Source organism: Pteronotus mesoamericanus, unplaced genomic scaffold (genome assembly GCF_021234165.1).
Source record: "Pteronotus mesoamericanus isolate MK-2021 breed Mesoamerican mustached bat unplaced genomic scaffold, CSHL_Meso_final scaffold_85, whole genome shotgun sequence".
Lineage (NCBI taxonomy): Eukaryota > Metazoa > Chordata > Mammalia > Chiroptera > Mormoopidae > Pteronotus > Pteronotus mesoamericanus.
In genome coordinates this window covers 48,949,407-48,968,405 of record NW_026555329.1, presented here as the reverse complement: position 1 = coordinate 48,968,405, position 18,999 = coordinate 48,949,407, and the positions used below count along the sequence as shown (strand labels likewise).

At 37.3% G+C, this 18,999-nt stretch overlaps 1 protein-coding gene across 4 annotated transcripts in view; it reads left to right on the top strand.

The window, feature by feature from the left end:
- Positions 1-6,498: 6,498 nt before the first annotated feature.
- TMEM168 (transmembrane protein 168) overlaps positions 6,499-18,999 on the top strand; it is a 50,051-nt gene continuing 37,550 nt past the window's right edge. The window contains exons 1-2 of one of the 4 annotated variants that reach the window (XM_054564532.1): positions 6,499-6,554; positions 11,085-12,339. In XM_054564532.1, the coding sequence (XP_054420507.1) occupies positions 11,212-12,339 (1,128 nt within the window). In that variant the 5' untranslated portion in view covers positions 6,499-6,554; positions 11,085-11,211. Of the gene's footprint in view, positions 6,555-10,990; positions 12,340-18,999 lie in introns of those variants that run through there. The other 3 variants (XM_054564534.1, XM_054564533.1, XM_054564531.1) reach the window with 3 other exon arrangements.

The window sequence follows — 18,999 nt, the reverse complement described above, 5'->3', positions numbered from 1 at the left end:
ATGAAAGTGCTTTGAAAGTAAATGAAAACAATGATTTTGAGAGGCTGGTATAAGTACTACCATGGAATCACCCTTTGTGTTATGGCTAAATGTTGGTGCTATAAATCCTGCTTGTTTACAGATGTTGATTCTGTTTATGCTCCAAAGTGTGCGTGATGTATTTTAAGTAGTACTTTACAGAAAAACATAAAACCTATATTCCCACCTAGTATAAATTTATTTGAATTTATAAATATCATTTGTTTTGTAAGTTCAGCTTATACAAATTAGGTTGGCACAGGATTTAAACTAATATATATTCTACCAAAGCCAATTCAGTATATTAGTGTTAAAAAATAAGTAGTCATCTGGCTTGGTGCCAGATTATATATGTAATAACAAGAAAAGTAAATAGAGTCTTCTAATACTTTCTTAGTATGGGTACTCTTGAGAATGATTTCATTTGGATATGAAGCAGTTGAATTCACAACAGGATTCTTCAAAATAATTTGGCGTTTCAAAAACAAATGATCCTTTGATTGGAATCTTCAAAATCAAATGGTTTATATGTTAGTTGCCAAGTGGTGGGAGGTAGCGTGCCTGAAAATGTATGTTTGTGTTTTTTATATTTTTTCACATTTTGTGAACAAAGCACATTCATTAAAAATTTTAAATTTTCCAATATTGTCTGTTACTTGTAAACTGAAAGTCTTGTGGTCTTTGAACTATCTCATTAAGTGATTTCAAAATGGGGAGGCAATTTAGAACTTGAGTGACAGAATTTTCTAGCTGGGTTCATCTAGTCATTGTACATCAACCATACCATACTCTACTTTCCTTGAAAGTTAACCGCGCCAATTTTTTTAAGAGCAGGAAAGAAGTGGGGATATTAATTACAGCCTTAAATGGAAGGAACGAAACCTTAAAACATAGTTCAGTTTCTAAAGTACTGACTTCTCTAACTTTACAAAAGCACACCAAATGTTGATTCTACCACATTCCATGTTGTGAGTGTAACCTCATCCATGGGATGTGCTGTCTGAATCCATCAACTGAAGTTATGGCACTACAAAGGCCATGCCTAAAAGAACAAATTGACTTAGTATCCCCTTTTGACATGACAACAGCCTAGAAAATTACCACAGGAGCAACATAAAGTCACATTTTTGGAAAATACTAATTGGTTCTAAATAAAGTCCTTTCAGTATTGATGAAAATAACAAATGTCATTTACTAAGCAACTATTACTACCTAAATGAGCACTATACAAACATTCCCTCACTTTCATCCTCTCAACATGCCTACAAATTAACTACTATTATCACTATTCCAGTGAGGAAACTGCATTTTTTAACTGTTAAGCAATTATCTAAAATTACAGAGTTAGAAAAGTGACTCAGCCAGAATGTAACTTGGTTCTATATGATTTCTAAGCTTATGTTCATCCACATTACCTGAGTTGCCTAATCAATATGGCTGTCTAAACGTATGTGTGCGCGTGCGTGTGTATAAAATGTGTGTCCAGAAAGTATCCAGCCATGTACTATGAAAAATAGAGGCATTGAAGAAGACACAAGAAACATTGTACCATGTGACAATGATGCCTCAGTCCTCTTCAAAGCAGGCACTTTGGGACCTCACACAGTTCTTCCATTGGCATCAGCTGCCCCATCATATTTTCCTGAATCTCATTGATGATGTGAAGTTTCTTCCCTTTCAAAGGTGATTTTAGTTTTGGGAAAAACCAGAAGTTGCAGGGCACCAAATCTGGGGAGTAGCAGGGCTGAGTCACCTGAGTGATTTGGTGTTTCAACAAAAAAGTCTGCACAAGACGTAATGCATGAGCGGGCGCATCATCACCCATCACCTATAGCCCATAGCTGCAGACTTCTGAATCATCAAAATAGTTTCTCTGGAGGAATTCTCAGGCTTTTTGAAATTTGATGCAGATTCATTGCTCTACTCGCTCAGTCATTTTGAATGCCATGACCACACAGTACACATACTCAACTGTGTCTACCACCCCCACTAACTAGTACAGTGAAGTCATCATCGCTCATGCATGTACATTGCAGTCCACTCCCTTGGCTGCCAGGTTACATGGATGTCACACAAGCCATTCTTGTTATATTAACAATATTTGGATTTTTTCTGGACAAACCTCATATATTTGAGAAGAAAATAAAGAGACATGGATTTGTTGTTCCACTTATTTATGCATTAATTGGTTGATTCTTCTGTGTGCCCTAACCAGGGATCTGACTATATATTTTTGAAATTATTTTCATAAACACTGGGCACTGTATATGATGCTGTGAGGAAGTTAAGTATGATGTGTATATGCTAAGAATTTGTATTATACACTGCAAGACATCCATTTACATACTGAATTTTGATATTACGATAAATTATGCCTTCAAGAAGCTTCCATTCTTCTAGGCACAAACATCAAAATTATAATATAAGGTATGAAAAGGGCTGTCACAGAAGAAACTGAAAAGGGAGTCAAATATTTTCTTCTTTAAAAAAAGTCATGAGTACCAGACTGTTTTGTAGTGAATTTTCTCAAACTTCTGTTGACTGATGAGGTTGCAACACCAACAGAAATCCCCAAATTGGGATACAATGAAACAGAAAAATTTGTACAGTGCAAACAGCTGAATTGTGATACAGTATGACTGCAGAACATCTCAGTAGTGTTACAGCTCAATTATGAGAGAGCATGACTGTGGGACAGCCCAGGGGCAAGGCCCATCTTCAGCTAGATGGTTCTTCTGTCTACTTCACCTGGTCTACTTCACCTGCTCCACTCTGTTCCTCTCTGGTCCAGCAAGCTGTCTTCGGCAGTTCAGGTCCAGTGGGGAAACACAGTCTTCAATCTTCAATGGAAAGGGAAAGCATGCCCCCTGAGCCAGAAGGGAACTGACTTAAATATAGAGAAGCCCCCTTCCCTGTCCCTGATTGGTCTGTCCTCATGCATATGAAGACCAAATCCTCAAAATTTGGTCCAAAAGGCACTGTCTTAATTGGTCACAATGGTCAGTAAAGATGCTGATGGAGATATAATTGTAAAGCTCAGATTCGATGGGAAAAGTCGCAGTCTTATTGGTCAAAATATAATTCCAGAAACTTCTTTATAAAAGGACAGGCATAGATGGCATGAACACAATGCAGGCACAGTGCAAAAGGCAGACAATTTAGTGCAGGCTTCTTCCTGAAGCTTGGCTTGTGTGAGAGGCCCATCTTCCGAAGTGGCTGGTAGGCTCTGTTTATAAATTTGAGCCCAGTTAGCCATCAGGTTCCCTTCTTGGTAGGTATCTTCTTTCTCATGGTCAACACTTACAAAAATTTTTTCCTAAAATCTCTTAGGGAATGTTTAGCTATAGTTTTTCAAACTTGAAGAGCACACAGATAAACATACAAGTAGTATTAATTTTCTATTACTATTGTAACATTGCCACACAGTGACTTCAAAAAATACAAATTTATTATCTTACAGTTCGGTAGGTCAGAAGGCCTACCTGGGACTCAGTCGGCTAAAATGAAGATGTTGAAAAGTTGCATTCCTTTCTGGAGGCTCTAAGGAAGAGCCTTGACTTTTCCAGCTGGAGACTACCTACATTCCTTGGCCCATAGCTCTCTTCTTCCATATTTAGTACCAGCAATGTCAGGTCAAATCCTTCTCACATCACAGCTCTGAACTTCCTTCTAACATTTATTGAAGAGACAGTCTCTTCAATAAATGGTGCTGAAAAAACTGGACTAGTCCATGCAAAAAAAACTAGACCACCAACTCACACCATACACAAAATGAACTCAAAATGGATAAAAGACTTAAATGTGAATGGTGAAACCATATAAACCCTAGAAGAAAACAGAGGTAGTAAAATCTCAAATATTCAACATAGAAATATTTTTATCAATATATTTCCCAAGGCACTGGAAACAAAGCAGAAAATAAATGGGAATACATCAAATTAAAAAGCTGCTGTACAGCTAAAGAAACCATTAGTAAGATGAATAGGGAACCGAATATATGGAAGAACATTTTTGCCAATGATGCTACATCTGACAAGTGTTTAATCTCCAAATATAAAAAGAAATACCACATGATGTCACTGATATGTGGAATCTAATGAACACAATAAACCAATGGACAAAATAGTAACAGAGGTTTAGATATATATAGAACAGACTGACAGCTGCTGCTGGAAAGGAGAGGACAGAGGATGGGATGAGATAGTAAGAAGATGGTGAAGGATTTAGACAAGAACATTTATGCATAACCCATGGACACAGATAACAATATGGGGATTGGCTTGGGGAGGGGAATGAGTGGGTCTGGTGGAGGTGGGAAAAGGGAGAAAAAGCAGGAATAACGGTAACAAAAAATAAATAAAATTCAAAAAATATCAGTAATTTATATATTCAAAAAGAAGTTGAATAAAACTGATGACAATGTAGTCTAGTAGAAATATCTAGCAGGTAGCTGGAAATAGGACAATGTTTTCCAGAGAGCCAGAGTTATAGATGTGGAATTTGGTTAGTGATTGCATTTGGAGTGAGACAGGAGCCTGCAGAGAATGTTACTCAAACTTTTCATTTACATATGAAGAATCTAAGTCTGGCAGTGCTTCATCACTATAGATGTGCTGCTCATTCTGACCATCATTAACTATCAAATGAAAATGAATAAATTTATTAGGGGAGAAAGGACAAGAATATAGGTAACACTAATAGAAAATAAATAGGATGAGAACTGGTGATTATTGCAGGCCTACTGTGTACTAATTTTTTTATTTAACAAATATTTAAGTGCCAACTATACATCAGGCACTATGCTTGGCTGATTTAATGATGTGCAAAACCAGACATGTCCTGCATTTGAGAAAATAAAAGTAGGCAGAGGATGTAGAGAGTTGGGGCAGTGTGGTGGGAAGTCAAACCAAAGGTATATTAAGGGGCCAAACTATACATGACATGTCTGTACTTGTTTGTGAGCTTTATCCTAAAGGAGCTACCATCTAAAGGTTTTAAGGAATTTTTTTTTTTTACATACATCATTTAATCCTCACAACTCTGTTAGGCAGGTATTATGAGCATTCATTTATATGAGGAACGGGCTCAGAGATTAATTAACCACCCTGAGCTATAAATAGAAAATGAGGAGGGGCATAGGAAGGTAGTAGGCAGGCAACCAAGCAGAGCTTAACAAGGAAAGGGGAATTCATACTTCTTGAGAGCCAGAAAAAATAAATACTGTGTGTAGGATACGCAGAGGCAGTATAGCTCCCTCACCTAGATGCGTGGGTAACCGGAGGGAGCAACTCCTCACAACTTTGGAAGAGTCTGATAAAGCAGTGTTCCCACACGCTTTTGCCTGGGTCTCCCGGCCTTGAGCCCCAGGTGCAATAAACTGCCCTGTAGCCTTTGAGTAGGATTGCAGGCGCAGCTCCTGATAGTTACTTCACCTTCTGGCTTGATTACCCTGCTTTACTTGGGGCTAGTGTAAAAGGGATAGGAGCTTTGGACAGGGTGGAAAGTCGGGGCGCCAACTTGGACGCAGGCTTGTGGCCTGTGTAACTCCCTCCACATGGGCTCATGGCCTGTGTGTGGCGCGGATACAGGCTTTGTGACCTATGTGATTTCCGCTGATGGAGCTCGTGCCTGTGTGACTGCCGAATAAAGGCATGTCAAGCATCCTCAAGGCTCCACGCATCTTCATCCGTCTACCTGAGCCCTGAGTGGACCTGTCCAGCCTAGAAAGGCTGCAACACACTGTGTCATGAATATTCACAACAATTTTGCAAAAAAGGTTTCATTACAACTTTTTTGAGATGGAGAACCCTAGGTTGTACATAGGAAGAGGAAGAACGGGGATCAAACCACAAGACCATCGCAGCTGATGTGAAATGCTTCCTCCACATAATATCCCCCTTGTACTTATTCACTGCTTTCAGAGTACAGGTGAGAATCAGCCCTGGAGTTTGAAGAACCCTCCGGATTTTAGGCTGATGATCTAAGGGACGGAGAATGGGCCAGGAGTAAGAGTTGTCAGTGGAGTAAAGACCCCAGAGGTGTATTAAAGGGAATTTCTACTAGAAAAAGAGACACGAAGGGCTTTGAAGGCGAGCCTACGGAGCTTGGGCTTTATCTGGTCAATGGACACAAAGCCGCATCTTATTATGGTACTGTAGAGCCGCAACGCCTCCTGCAGGATTTTCAATCCACTTGTGGCTATCCCGCCCCAGTTTCGGTCCTGCCGGAGGCGGCGGCCTAGATGCTTCCAGGACATGATCAGTATGATTCTTCGTGATCGTCCCGCTCCCTGTTCTCTGCTGCTGATTCTAGGTCTATGGAGGAAAAAGAGGCCGCGTTTAGTCCTCGATGGGGTTGCTCGGACAACGTCGGGATCACCTGAGATCCCAGCCCTGCGAAGGGTTAGCAGGAAAGGGCGGGTCCTTATGAAGGGAGACGGGAGAGGACGCGCGCTGCTCAGTTTGACCCCGGTGGCGCTCCGTACCGTCGTGGATTTGGCGGCGGGAACATGGCGGCCGTGGTCGGGCTAGAACGGAGTAAGTTTCCAAAAGAGACTGGCCTGTTATAATGTGCGCGGCCTCGGGCTCTCAACTCTTCCCCACCCCTGTTCCGAGTCATAGGCACAGCTCCTTGGGCGTCTTTACTGTGTTGCCCCCCGAGATGGCTACGACGGTTGAGAGCGTTGGTGGTAGCGACCGAGTCAGGTAGGGGTTGACGGGGTGAGCAGCTGGTCGGCGAGACCTGGGCACAGACACCTCACGGGGATCCGCGGTGGTGCGGACCCCACCAAAGCACCGCCCAGGCGACTTCCTATGGCTGGAGCAAGGATACCAGCGAGAGATAAGTTGATGGTGGTCGGGAGGGGCGAGTTGCAGAGTGGAAGGTCTAGTAGTATCGTCCAGCTTTTTCTCACTCAGCTGGGCGTCCAGTTGTGGTCGCCTTCTCCCAAAGTAGAGAGGTGGTTGAGAACTGCCAGGCACCTCCGACCTCCCGTATCGTGCTAGAAGGAGGCGGAATGCAAGAAGAATGACTGCTGCTGCCCTGTTGCTGAGGGATGTAGCATTCGAGGCGCCATTCTCCTTTTATGAAATAGACCCAGAGAGTTATATGAATTCATAGAACCGAAACACCGGAATTCCCAGACCACCGCTGCTCAGTATGGTTAAGTTTTTGACATTTCCCTTAGATGGGGCGGAAATACTTAGTTGAAGGATGATACACATAATAGGTGTGTCCTGAACTCCCTAGTGAGCCATTCCCTAGAAGGAAGGGCTTGGAAGAAAACTTACTGATTGATTTAGATGAATGAATTAAGTGAAAGCTGGAATAAGGCCGAGAGAGAAACAGTCCAGAAGCTTATAGAATCCCTTAGCTCTACTACTTATTAGCTGTAGGATATTAGGCAACTTGTTTATTGTTTTTGTGTATTAATAAGTGTTCAATAACTGACAGGCATTGTTATTAAATATAGTTATTTCTGGACTAGTCTTTGTTTCTTCAACAAGTATTAAATACCTACTTGGTGTCAGACTTTGTGGTAGACTCTGGGCATGTATTATTGACAAATTTTCAGAGACACCGTGATCTAGTGGGGAATGCAGACAAGTGATGATCTTTATTTTCCTATTATAGAGGAAGTACAGGGAACAGTCACACGGGTCAGGGATGGTCTTCTTAAGAAAATGATTTAAGAACATAAGACCCGAAGAGCAGGAGTGAGCCAGGTGCAAGGACTGCCGTGGGCCAAGGAGGAGGGACGGAAGTGCACCTGGAGAGGGAATAACATTGAAGGAACTGAAAGCTCAATATGGTTGAAATACAAAGTTCACAAGGAAATTGATGAAACAGGAGAGTTACCCGCGTTCAATGCAGAGAGCCTTATAAGGCATTTTTAGGAGTTTAGACTTTATTACTAAGGGTGATGGGAAGCCATTGGAGGGTTTTACACAGAGTGATATGACAAATTTTGGTTTACAAAAAGGATACTTCTCGGACAGATCGAGATGCCCGTGACCAAAATTGGGATTGTGACCTTGGAAAATAGAAACATTTAAGAGGTGTACAGGAAGAAGGGTGATCAGTATTTGGTGAGGATTAAATATAGATGGTGGAGAGGAAGCTCAGAGTAGTATACCATTTTTAAAAAGCAGATTCTGGCAGTTATTAAGTTTTCCCATGTGCAGGCTGACTCTTTTTGCTTCCATTTTTATCTGCCTCTCAAGTAATTTTCCAATGATGGCTGACCAATTGAAAATGATTGTAATGCTTTGTTGTTTCACTCTCTCATTCAGGTTAATTGTTGTTTGAAGAACATCATAATGGGGGAAAGACTTTTGTAAATTAGCCACTTAAAAGTAATACTCTCCCATGTTGATTTTGGCCCGTAAGTGTGGCTGCATATATTCCATTATATTGATGTGCTGTACTTTATTTACCTGTTTATATTTACTTTAATCTAGATTTATATTTCTGTTTAACAATATAGAACCAAGCCAGTGCTTTTATTTCTATCAGGTAGATTAATATAAATGTATACTTAGGGGCAGATAATAATTGAAGACATAGATGAGATTGTTTATAGGACATAATATAGTAGAAGAAAAGACTAGGTTTGGATTAAATGTCCAAAGTTTGGATTGAGAATGAACAACCTGCAAGAAGACTGAGGAGAGATCAATAAGTAAGGAAGTAAATATGGAGACTGGTGTTTGGAAGCTAAAGGAAAGACAGGTTTCAGAAGGTAAGAGGGGTCAACAATGTCAAAGGTTGTTCAAAGAATGTACAGCATAATGAGTGAAAAGTACCCCTTCGATTTCAGAATTCACAGGCCATTTCAGAACTTGGCAGAGCATTTACTTTTGTGGGGTGGAAACCACAGTTCCATGGTATGAAAAGTGAAGCAATCAAATATCAGCTGTTGAAAGTACAGAAGATTGAACTTGGAAGAGGAGATGGGATGACAGAGAATTATTTTTGTTTTTGTTGTTTCTGGGTGGGTTTGAGGCGATGTATTGTTTTTGAAAAGAGCTTTGCAAATATTTAAGTTATGGATAAGAGAAGAGTGGGAGTATGAAGAGAAAGCAAAGAGTGTTCACTGAAAAAGCAGAGAGGAAAGGATACATAGTATGTCTGAAAAATTTACCCGCAGATGGGAAAGGACACCCTTCTTTCCTTGTATCAGGAGATGCAGGTAGAGGTGGGTTTGTGGTGTCCAAAACTTAGTGAATTCCGTTCTAATTATTTTGTTGGAGGCAAAGTTATCTCGTGAGACTGTAGTGGGAAGTGGGTGTCAAGAGACTGAGGATAGGTAAGAGAGGTTTGGATAGTCACAGAAGAGAGAGAGTATTGACCAGGGAAACACAGAAGGATGTCTGTGGTTGAATGGCAACCATTAAGCCTATTATGATTTTTTTTTTTCCTCCAGCATTGTTTAGTCATCAGAGCCCAGACTGTACCCACTGACTCTTTGAGAATATATATTTCAACATATTTGCTAAATGATTATATAACACAGAAAAGTAATGTTAAAAGATGCAGTGTTCTCTGTTTTATCAGTTTCTCATACTTAATTTTATAAAATAAAACAAAAATATACCAATGGAAGATATTTTTCTGTAGAGGTGTGTGGTATCTTAAGAAAATTATTGAGTGAAAATATAATTGAGAAAATCAGTTACCATGCTTACTTAATTAAATAGAATCAGTTATAAAAAAAATCTACTTGCTGAATATGTAGAAGTAGAATTAGTAATAATGCTTGGAACCTCCCAGACACCCTAGGGTTGTCACCCAGTGACATTCTTCTCCAGTCAAATGGATAATTACAGTTATTCCATGTTAATATGTTTCCATTGGGTCTTTCTTTGTAGGGCCCTGCTATGAGAAAAGTATACATACGGTGATCACAAACTAGTTACTTTTTGAATTTATATCTGGTTGAGTTCTCCATAGATATTCAGTGTGACCTTGTGCCATTGCATGGATCACATCTTCTAAAATACTATACTAGAAAAATTGAAGAATTAATAGTTAAACCATTTTTTGACCACTTTCATGCTTTTAGTGCAACTTGTGGGACACTTAAGATTGAAATAATTATCTGGTCCTTTAACACGTAATTGTTGTGGTAACTTTTCAAAAGTAAAACTAAGTTTTTAATTTACAATAACTATTGGTCAACATTCTCGCTTTTCAATTTTGATTAGAAAGGTCAGGAATTGGTTTGCTACATAAATGGGACTTAGATTTGGAAAGTAGAGTTGATAAAGTAATTTAGTAGAGGTAAAGTACATGGAGAATTATCGATCAACTATAAGGACTGAGTAACTTTAATACAGTTAAACTTTGCTTCTAGAAGATTTATTAGTTAAACAAGGTAAAGACTAAGATTTAATAGCATTTTAGAGTTGTCTTGTATGCAGGGGTGTCCAACCTTTTGGTGTCTCTGCACCACACTGAAAGAAGAAGAGTTGTCTTCGGCCATATGTTAAATACATTGCAACATGTAATCACCAGAAAAAAAAACAAACCCTCATAATGTTTAAAGTAAATTTACAGTCTTGTGTTGGGCCGCCTTCACTGCCATCCTGGACTGCGTGCGGCCTGTGGGCCACTGGTTGGACACTTCCGATGGATTTTAGGCAGATAATAATGATTGCTATTAAGGGATACTAGTGCTTTTCAAATTAGAGGTAGTGATGAAGTCCCTCTTTCTGCTTATGATCTGAATAGCACTACATTATGCTAAACCAATCTGCCACAATCTAAGTTGAATATCTCACATTTGCATGTTTTTGAAAAACCAGATACTGAAGTAACAATGAAATAGGCAAATTCCTCACCACCTCCAGAAAAATAGTTTCTTTAATGATCATTTAGTCATGCAATCCTTGCATATGATGAACAGAGAGCACAGCCTTTTTAGTTTGGATAAACTGCTGAATTTTTAAGTCAGAGGCAATTACATTAAGAAACTTTATTTCTCGCTTATTATTTTGTATGAAGAAGCTACATGTGAAAGGTAAATTACATAAAATTAACATTGAAATATGTTTTCTTCTTTTTAGATCACTAAACAAAAATTCCACCAGAGAAAATGCTGAAATAGGAGTTTCGGATACATGGCATTTGCTGGATGAAATATAAGCAGTTAATTTTTGTAACGTGGGGAGAAAGCCCAAATTGCCAGATTACATGTGTAAATCACTGCGTTATTGCTTTAGTCATTGTCTCTATTTAGCAATGACAAGACTGGAAGAAGTAAACAGAGAAGTGAACATGCATTCTTCAGTGCGTTATCTTGGCTATTTAGCCAGAATCAATTTACTGGTTGCTATATGCTTAGGTCTTTATGTAAGATGGGAAAAAACAGCAAATTCTTTACTTTTGGTAATTTTTATTCTTGGTCTTTTTGTTCTTGGAATTGCCAGCATACTCTATTATTATTTTTCAATGGAAGCAGCAAGTTTAAGTCTCTCCAATCTTTGGTTTGGATTCTTGCTTGGCCTCCTATGCTTTCTTGATAATTCAGTCTTTAAAAATGATGTGAAAGAAGAATCAACCAAATATTTGCTTCTAACTTCTATAGTATTAAGGGTATTATGTGCTTTGGTGGAGAGAATTTCTGGTTATGTCCGTCATCGACCCATTTTACTAACCACAGTTGAATTTTTGGAACTTGTTGGATTTGCCATTGCCAGCACAACTATGTTGGTGGCGAAGTCTCTCAGTGTCATTTTGCTTGTTGTAGCTCTGGCCATGTTGATTATTGACCTGAGAATGAAGTCTTTCCTAGCTATTTCCAATTTGGTTATTTTTATAGTCTTACTGTTTTTCTCTTCTTTGGAAACTCCTCAAAATCCAGTTGCTTTTGCATGTTTTTTTATTTGCCTGATAACCGATCCTTTCCTTGACATTTATTTTAGTGGACTTTCAGTTACTGAGAGGTGGAAACCCTTTTTGTACCGTGGAAGAATTTGTAGAAGACTTTCAGTCATTTTCACTGGAATGATTGAGCTTACATTTTTTATTCTTGCAGCATTTAAACTTAGAGACACTCATCTCTGGTATTTTGTAATACCAGGCTTTTCCATTTTTGGAATTTTCTGGATGATTTGCCATATTATATTTCTTTTAACTGTTTGGGGATTCCATACCAAATTAAATGACTGCCATAAAGTATATTTTACCCACAGAGTAGATAACAACAGCCTTGACAGAATCATGGCATCCAAAGGGATGCGCCATTTTTGCTTAATTTCAGAGCAGTTAGTTTTTTTTAGTCTTCTTGCAACAGCTATTTTGGGAGCAGTTTCCTGGCAGGTAAGCCTATAGTTTGTTTATTATGTCAGTGCCTGTGCTGTGTGATTAAATGTTTGCTTCATGTGTTCAGTTATTAGAAGGAAAAGTCAAGTGCGTGATTTCAAAAGGAAATTCTTTTTTTCTATGCTTATCTAATTTTGTTCATAAAGTTCAAGTACTGAATGACTTTTGATAGGATAATTTAGTTTGATCTTTAGCAAAGATGTATCAAATTGTTAGGAATACTCAGCATGTTACCTGCCTCCCATCTTTTGATTGTTCATTAAGGAAGTACTCATAGATTAAAGATTTCTATAATATTGAGCACTTGAAGGGTGCTTAGTGATTGTATTTTAATTCTTTCATTTTTATACATGAGGAAACTGAAAGCCAGAGAAGACTTATCTCCAGAATCACTGGTGATAGCCAGAACCAGGTTACCTAGTTTTTATGTAACTACAGTCCACTGGTCTCACTAGAGCACATTATTTTTCACATAACCATTTCCCTAGAGATTTTATGTAAAAGGTGATTAGATATATAATAACATATTAGGTATTTAATTACAGATGAAAGCCTCTCCAAAGAAAGAAAAAAAATGGGTTTTATATTACATTTGCTGTCTGTAGAATGTTTAAAAAGATCTTTCTCAGACAAAGACATTTGAACTGTATGGTTGGTGTCTATATCTAGAATATTAATGAATCCAGTCGTCCATTCTTGGAACATTTATTGACAACAATATATGTCAGATACTGTACTCTGTTGATGATCTCAAGATGACTAAGACATCTTAAAGAAGGCAGTCTCTAATGAGGTAGGAAATAATAGGCAGTCATGTAAAGAACAATTATTACAGTGACAAATGCTATAATTTGAGTACCTCAGGTTGGGATGTAGGGCATAAAGGAAGGTCAACTCTGGTTGGTGCAATTTTCTGCTTTGCACTAGTTAGTTCCTGCAGAATGATGTCTAGATGTGACTATTGCAAGGGAGATATGGAGACTTATCTGGGTATGGTGCTTTTTAGTCAATGTGGGCTAGGTGAAGCACCTGGATGGGAGTCAGCCAAATGATGTAAACATTGTGGGTGTAGCCTCAGTATATATTCCTCACTTTACTTGCCAGTGGTAGGGACTATCAGAATGATGATGATGGTGATGATGGAGTTTAATGTGGGAAACTGTAGGAAGAGTTCTCTCCTTTCTCTTTCCTCTCAAAGAGCTTACTACCTATGTTTTCTTATAAGAGTTTAATGGTTTCAGGTATTACATTTAAGTCTTTATTTTGAGTTTGTTTTTGTATATGATGTAAGAAAGTGGTCCAGCTTTACTTATTTTTTGCATTCATCTCTACAGTTTTGCCAACACCATCTATTAAAGAGGCTGTCTTTTCCCGCACTGTATATTGGTGCCTTGTTTGTTGTAGGCTAATTGGCCATATAAGTATGAGTTAATTTCTGGGCTTTCTATTCTGTTCCACTCTGCCAATATCATACTGTTTTGTAGTTTAGTTTGAAATCAAAGAGAATGATATCTCCAATATTATTCTTAAGGTTGCTTTGAGAATTTTGTGGTTCCATATAAATTTTATGATTATTTGTTCATTAAATCTGTAGATTGCTTGGGTAATATGGATATTTGAATGCTATTTATTCCTCCAATCCATGAGCATGCTAAATCCTTACATTTGTGTTGTCTTCATTTTCTTTCTTCAGTGACTTATAGTTTTCAGGGTATAGGTCTTTTGCCTTCTTGGTTAAATTTATTCCAAGAGGTTTTTCTTTTTTTTTGGATGAAATTGTAAATGGAATTGTTTTCTTAATTTTTCTTTCTGATAATTCATTATTAATGTATAGAAGTGCCACTTATTTCTGTTAATTTTGTATGCTGCAACTTACTGAGTTCATTTACTGTGATAGTTTTTTGGGGAGGCTTTTGAGTTTTCCACTTATAGTATCAAGTCATCTGTGGATAGTGACAGTTTTACCTCTTACTTTCCAATTTGGACTCATTTTATTTCCTTCTGTTGTCTGATTGCTCTTGCTAGGACTTTCAGTAATACTCATATATTGAATAAAAATGGTGAGAGTGGGCATCCTTATCTTTTTCCTAATTTTAGGGTGAAAGTTTTTAGCTTTTTCACCATTGAGGTAATGCTGGCTGAGGGCTTGTCATATGTGACCTTTATTATGTTAAGATATGTTCCCTCTATTTCCACTATGTTGGGTTTTAATCATAAATGTATGTTGAATTTTGTCAAATGATTTTCCCACACCTATTAAAATGTTTGTATGATTTTAATCCTTTCTTTTGTTAGTGTTGTATTACATTGATTGGTATATAGATATGATTGGTATTACAGATACTGAATCATTCTTGAATTCCTGGAAAAAATCCCATTTGATCATAGTGTATGATCTTTTTAATATATTGTTGAATTTGATTTGCTAATATTTGAGAATTTTTGCATCAGTGTTCATCAGGGATATTTGCCTGTAATTTTGCTTTTTTGTAGTCTTTGTTTTGATATCAGGGTAATGCCAGCTCTGTAGAATGAGTTTGGAAATATTTTTCCTGCTTCAGTTTTCTGAAGAAGGAGGAGAAAATCTCCTTTGAGAAGGAGAGTTATTAATTTTTAAAAAATACTTGAGCCCTAACGGGATTGGGCTTCGTTCCTCAAAGCAAAAGGTTGCAGTTTGATTCCCAGTCAGGGGACATGCCTGGGTTGTGGGCTGATAGGACCTATACAAGAGGCAACTGATTGATGTTTCTCTTTCACATGGATGTTTCTCTTTCTCTCCCTTTCTTCCTCACTCCCCCTCTCTCTAAAAGTAAATAAATAAAATATTTAAAAAATATAAAAATGAAAAAATATTTGGTATAATTCACCTGTGAAGCCATCTGGTCCTGGACTTTTGTTTGTTGGAAGTTTTTTGATTACTGATTCATTTTGTTACTAGTAATTGGTCTGCTCAGATTGTTGTTTCTTCCTGATTCAGGCTTGGAAAACTGTCTTTAGTAATTTACCTGTATCTTCTAGGTTGTCCAATTTGGTGGTATATAGTTTATAGTGTTCACTTAATGATCCTATATTTCTGTGGTGTTGGTTGTAATTTCTGATTTTATTTATTTTGCTCCTTTTTTTTCCTTGATGAATTGAGTCTGTAGAAGGTTTACATATTTTGTTTATATTTAAAAAGAAGCAGCTCTTAGTTTCTTAGTTGATCTTCTCTTAATTTTTACTATCTCTATTTTATTTATTTTCAATCTGATCTTTATTTCCTTCTACTAACTTTTACCTTTTTTCTAGTTCCTATTGATATTCCTATTCTTATTTCTAGTTCCTAAAGATTGTTTATTCAGATATTTCTTGTTTCTTGAAGTAGGCTTATATTACTATGAATTTACCTCTCAGAACTGCTTTTTCTGTGTTCTATAGACTTTGGATCATTGTGATCCCGTTTTCATTTATTGGAAAATATTTATTGATTTCCTTCTTAACGCATTGGTTATTTATGAACATGCTGTTTAGCATCCACGTGTTTGTTTTTTTCCAGTTTTTCTATGCAATTGATTTCTATTTTTAAACCATTTGGTTGAATTATGCTTTAAAATTTTATTTTAATTTTTCATTGCAGTTGACTTACAATATTATTTTAGTTTCAGGTGTACAACATATTGAGTGATTAGACATTTATATAACTTACAAAGTGATTATCCCAATAAATCCAGTACAAATCTGACACCAGACATAGTTATTACAGTGTTATTGACTATGCTGTACTTTACATCTCCATCTGTTCTGTAACTACCAATTTGTACTTCTTAACCCCTTCACCTTTTTCACTCAGCTCCCTAACCTTCCGTCCCTCTAGCAACCATCAGTTTATTCTCTATATCTATGAGTCTGTTTCTATTCTGTTTTTTTATTTATTTTGTTTTATATATTCTGCATATAGGTGAAATCACTGGCATTTGTCTCATCTCTCTGACTTATTTCACTTAGTAAAATATCCTTTAGGTCCATTCATGTTGTGGCAGATGGCAAGTTTTCATTCCTGTCCTATGGGTAATCATATTCTATTGTATGTATGCACCAACTTCTTTATCCATTCTTCTATAATGGACACTTAGGTTGCTTCCATACCATGGCTATTGTAAATAATGCTGCAATGAACATTTTGGTGCACATGTTTTTTTAATTTAGTGTTTTGGGCTTCTTCAGCTAAATATCCAGAAGTAAAATTACTGAGTCATTCTTCATATGAGAAATTCTTCATTTTATAGCCTTTGTTTGAAGTCTTTTTTATTTGGTGTATTGTTTTTTTGTTTGTTTCCATATATATGAAATATCTTTTTCATCTCTTTCAGTCTCTGTGTGTCTGTTGATCTGAAGAGAGTCTGGTATAGGCAGTATATAGAAGGGTCTTGTTTATTATTTATCCAGCCACTATATGTCTTTTGAATGGAGCATTTAATCTTTTTGCATTTAAAGTAATTGTTGATAGATATGTATTTATTACCATTATTCATATTTTTTATCTTTATTTCTTCTTAAAGAAGACTCTTTAACATTTCTTATAATACTGATTTGGTGGTGATGAACTTCTTTCCCTTTTTCTGTAAGCTCTTGATATGACCTTTGCTTCTACATGATAGCTTTGCTGGTAGAGTAATCTTGGTTGTAGGTTGTTGTTTTACATCAATCTGAATATTTCTTGACAATCCATTCTGGCCTGCAAAGCTTTTGTTGAGAAATCAGCTGCCATTTTTATGGGAGCTCCTTTGTAAGTAACTAACTGCTTTTGTCTTTCTGTTTTTAAGATTCTCTTTGTCTTTAACCTTTGACATTTTAATTTTAATGTCAAATTAAAATTAAATTAAATTTTAATTTTGGGTTCATTTGGTTTGGGACACTGCACTTCCTGGTCTTGTACGCCTAGTTTCTTCACCAGGGTAGAAAAATTTTCTGTTAATATTTTTTAATGTAGATTTTCAATTCCTTTCTCTCTCCCCTTATGTCAACCCCATGATGTGAATGTTGGTGTGCTTGAAATTGTCCCATAGTCTTCTTATACGCTCTTCATTTTGGGGGAAATTCTTTCTTCATTTTGCCGCTCTTTTTTTGTCTGTTTATTCTATTATAGTTGTCCCAGTTTTTTTCATTTTTGTCCCCCACTTACCGACCCAGCCGTCTTGCCCACAGTCAATCCCCTCTCTGTTGTCTGTTTCCTTGAGCCATTCATACATGTTCTTTGAGTAGTCCGTTCTCCTTCCTTCCACCATTACCCCCTTACTCCTCCCGTCCTACAGTTATCAGTCTGTTCCATGTTTCCGTGTCTCTGGTTCTCTTTTTCTTGTCAGTTTATTTTCATTATATTTCTCTTATAGGTGAGGGAGGTCATATGGTATTTTTCTATTGCGGGCTGGCTTATTTTACTTAGTATAACAGTTTCCATTTCCTTCCAGGCTGTCTCAAAAGGTAGGATGTCTTTCTGCTACATAGTATTCCATTGTGTAAATATACCACAGTTTTTTAATCCACTCATTTACCATTGGGCACTTGCGCTGTTCCCATCACTTACCTATTGTAAATAGCACTACTATGAACATTGGGGTGCGTAAGTTCTTTTCAAATGATGTTTCAGGATTCTTAGGGTATTCCCAGCAGTGGAATCACTGGTTCATAAGGCAGTTCCATTTTCAGTTTTCTGAGGAAATTCCATACTGTTTTCCACAATGACTGCACCAGTCTGCATTCCCACAAGACAGCAATAGGTTCCCTTTTATCCACAACCTCACCAGCACTTGTTGTTTGTTGCTTTAACTATAGCCATTCTGACAGGTGTGAAATAATATTTCATTGTAGTTTTAATTTAGATCGCCCTGATGACTAGTGATGTTGAGCATCTTTTCATATGTCTATGAGCTATCTGTATGTCCTCCTTGGAAAAGTGTCCGTTTAGGTGCATTGCCCATTTTTTAATTGGGTTGTTTGTCTTCCTGGTCCTATGAGTTCTTTTTATATTTTGGAGATTAAAACCTTGTCCAATGTATCATTGGCAATGATGTTCTCCCTCAAGTCGGTTCCCCTTTCATTTTGATGAAGGTTTCTTTAGCCGTGCAGAAACTTCTTAATTTGATGTAGTCTCATTTGCTTATTTTTTCCTTTATTTCCCTTTTCCTAAGAAATTTATCAGCAAAAATATTACCATGTGGAAGGTCTGAAATTTTACTGCTTATGTTTTCTGCTAGGACTTTTATGGTATCACGATTTATGTTTAAGTCCTTTATCCATTTTGAGTTTATTCTGGTATATGGTGTAAGTTGGCAGACTAGTTTCATTTTTTTTCATGTACCAGACCAGTTTTCCCAATACCATTTGTTGAAGAGACTGTTTTTATTCTATTGTATGTTCATGCCCCCTTTGTCAAATATTGACTGTAGACACATGGGTTTATGTCTGGGCTCTGTCTTCTTCTCCAATGATCTCTATGTCTGTTCTTATGCCAGTATCAGACTGTCTTGAGTACATTGGCCTTGTAGTATTGTTTAATATCAGGTATTGATTCCTTCCAACTTTATTCTTCTTTATCAGGATTGCTGAGGCTATTCTGGGTCTTTTTGGTTCCATATAAATTTTTGGAATATTTATTCTCAACCTGTGAGATATGCTATT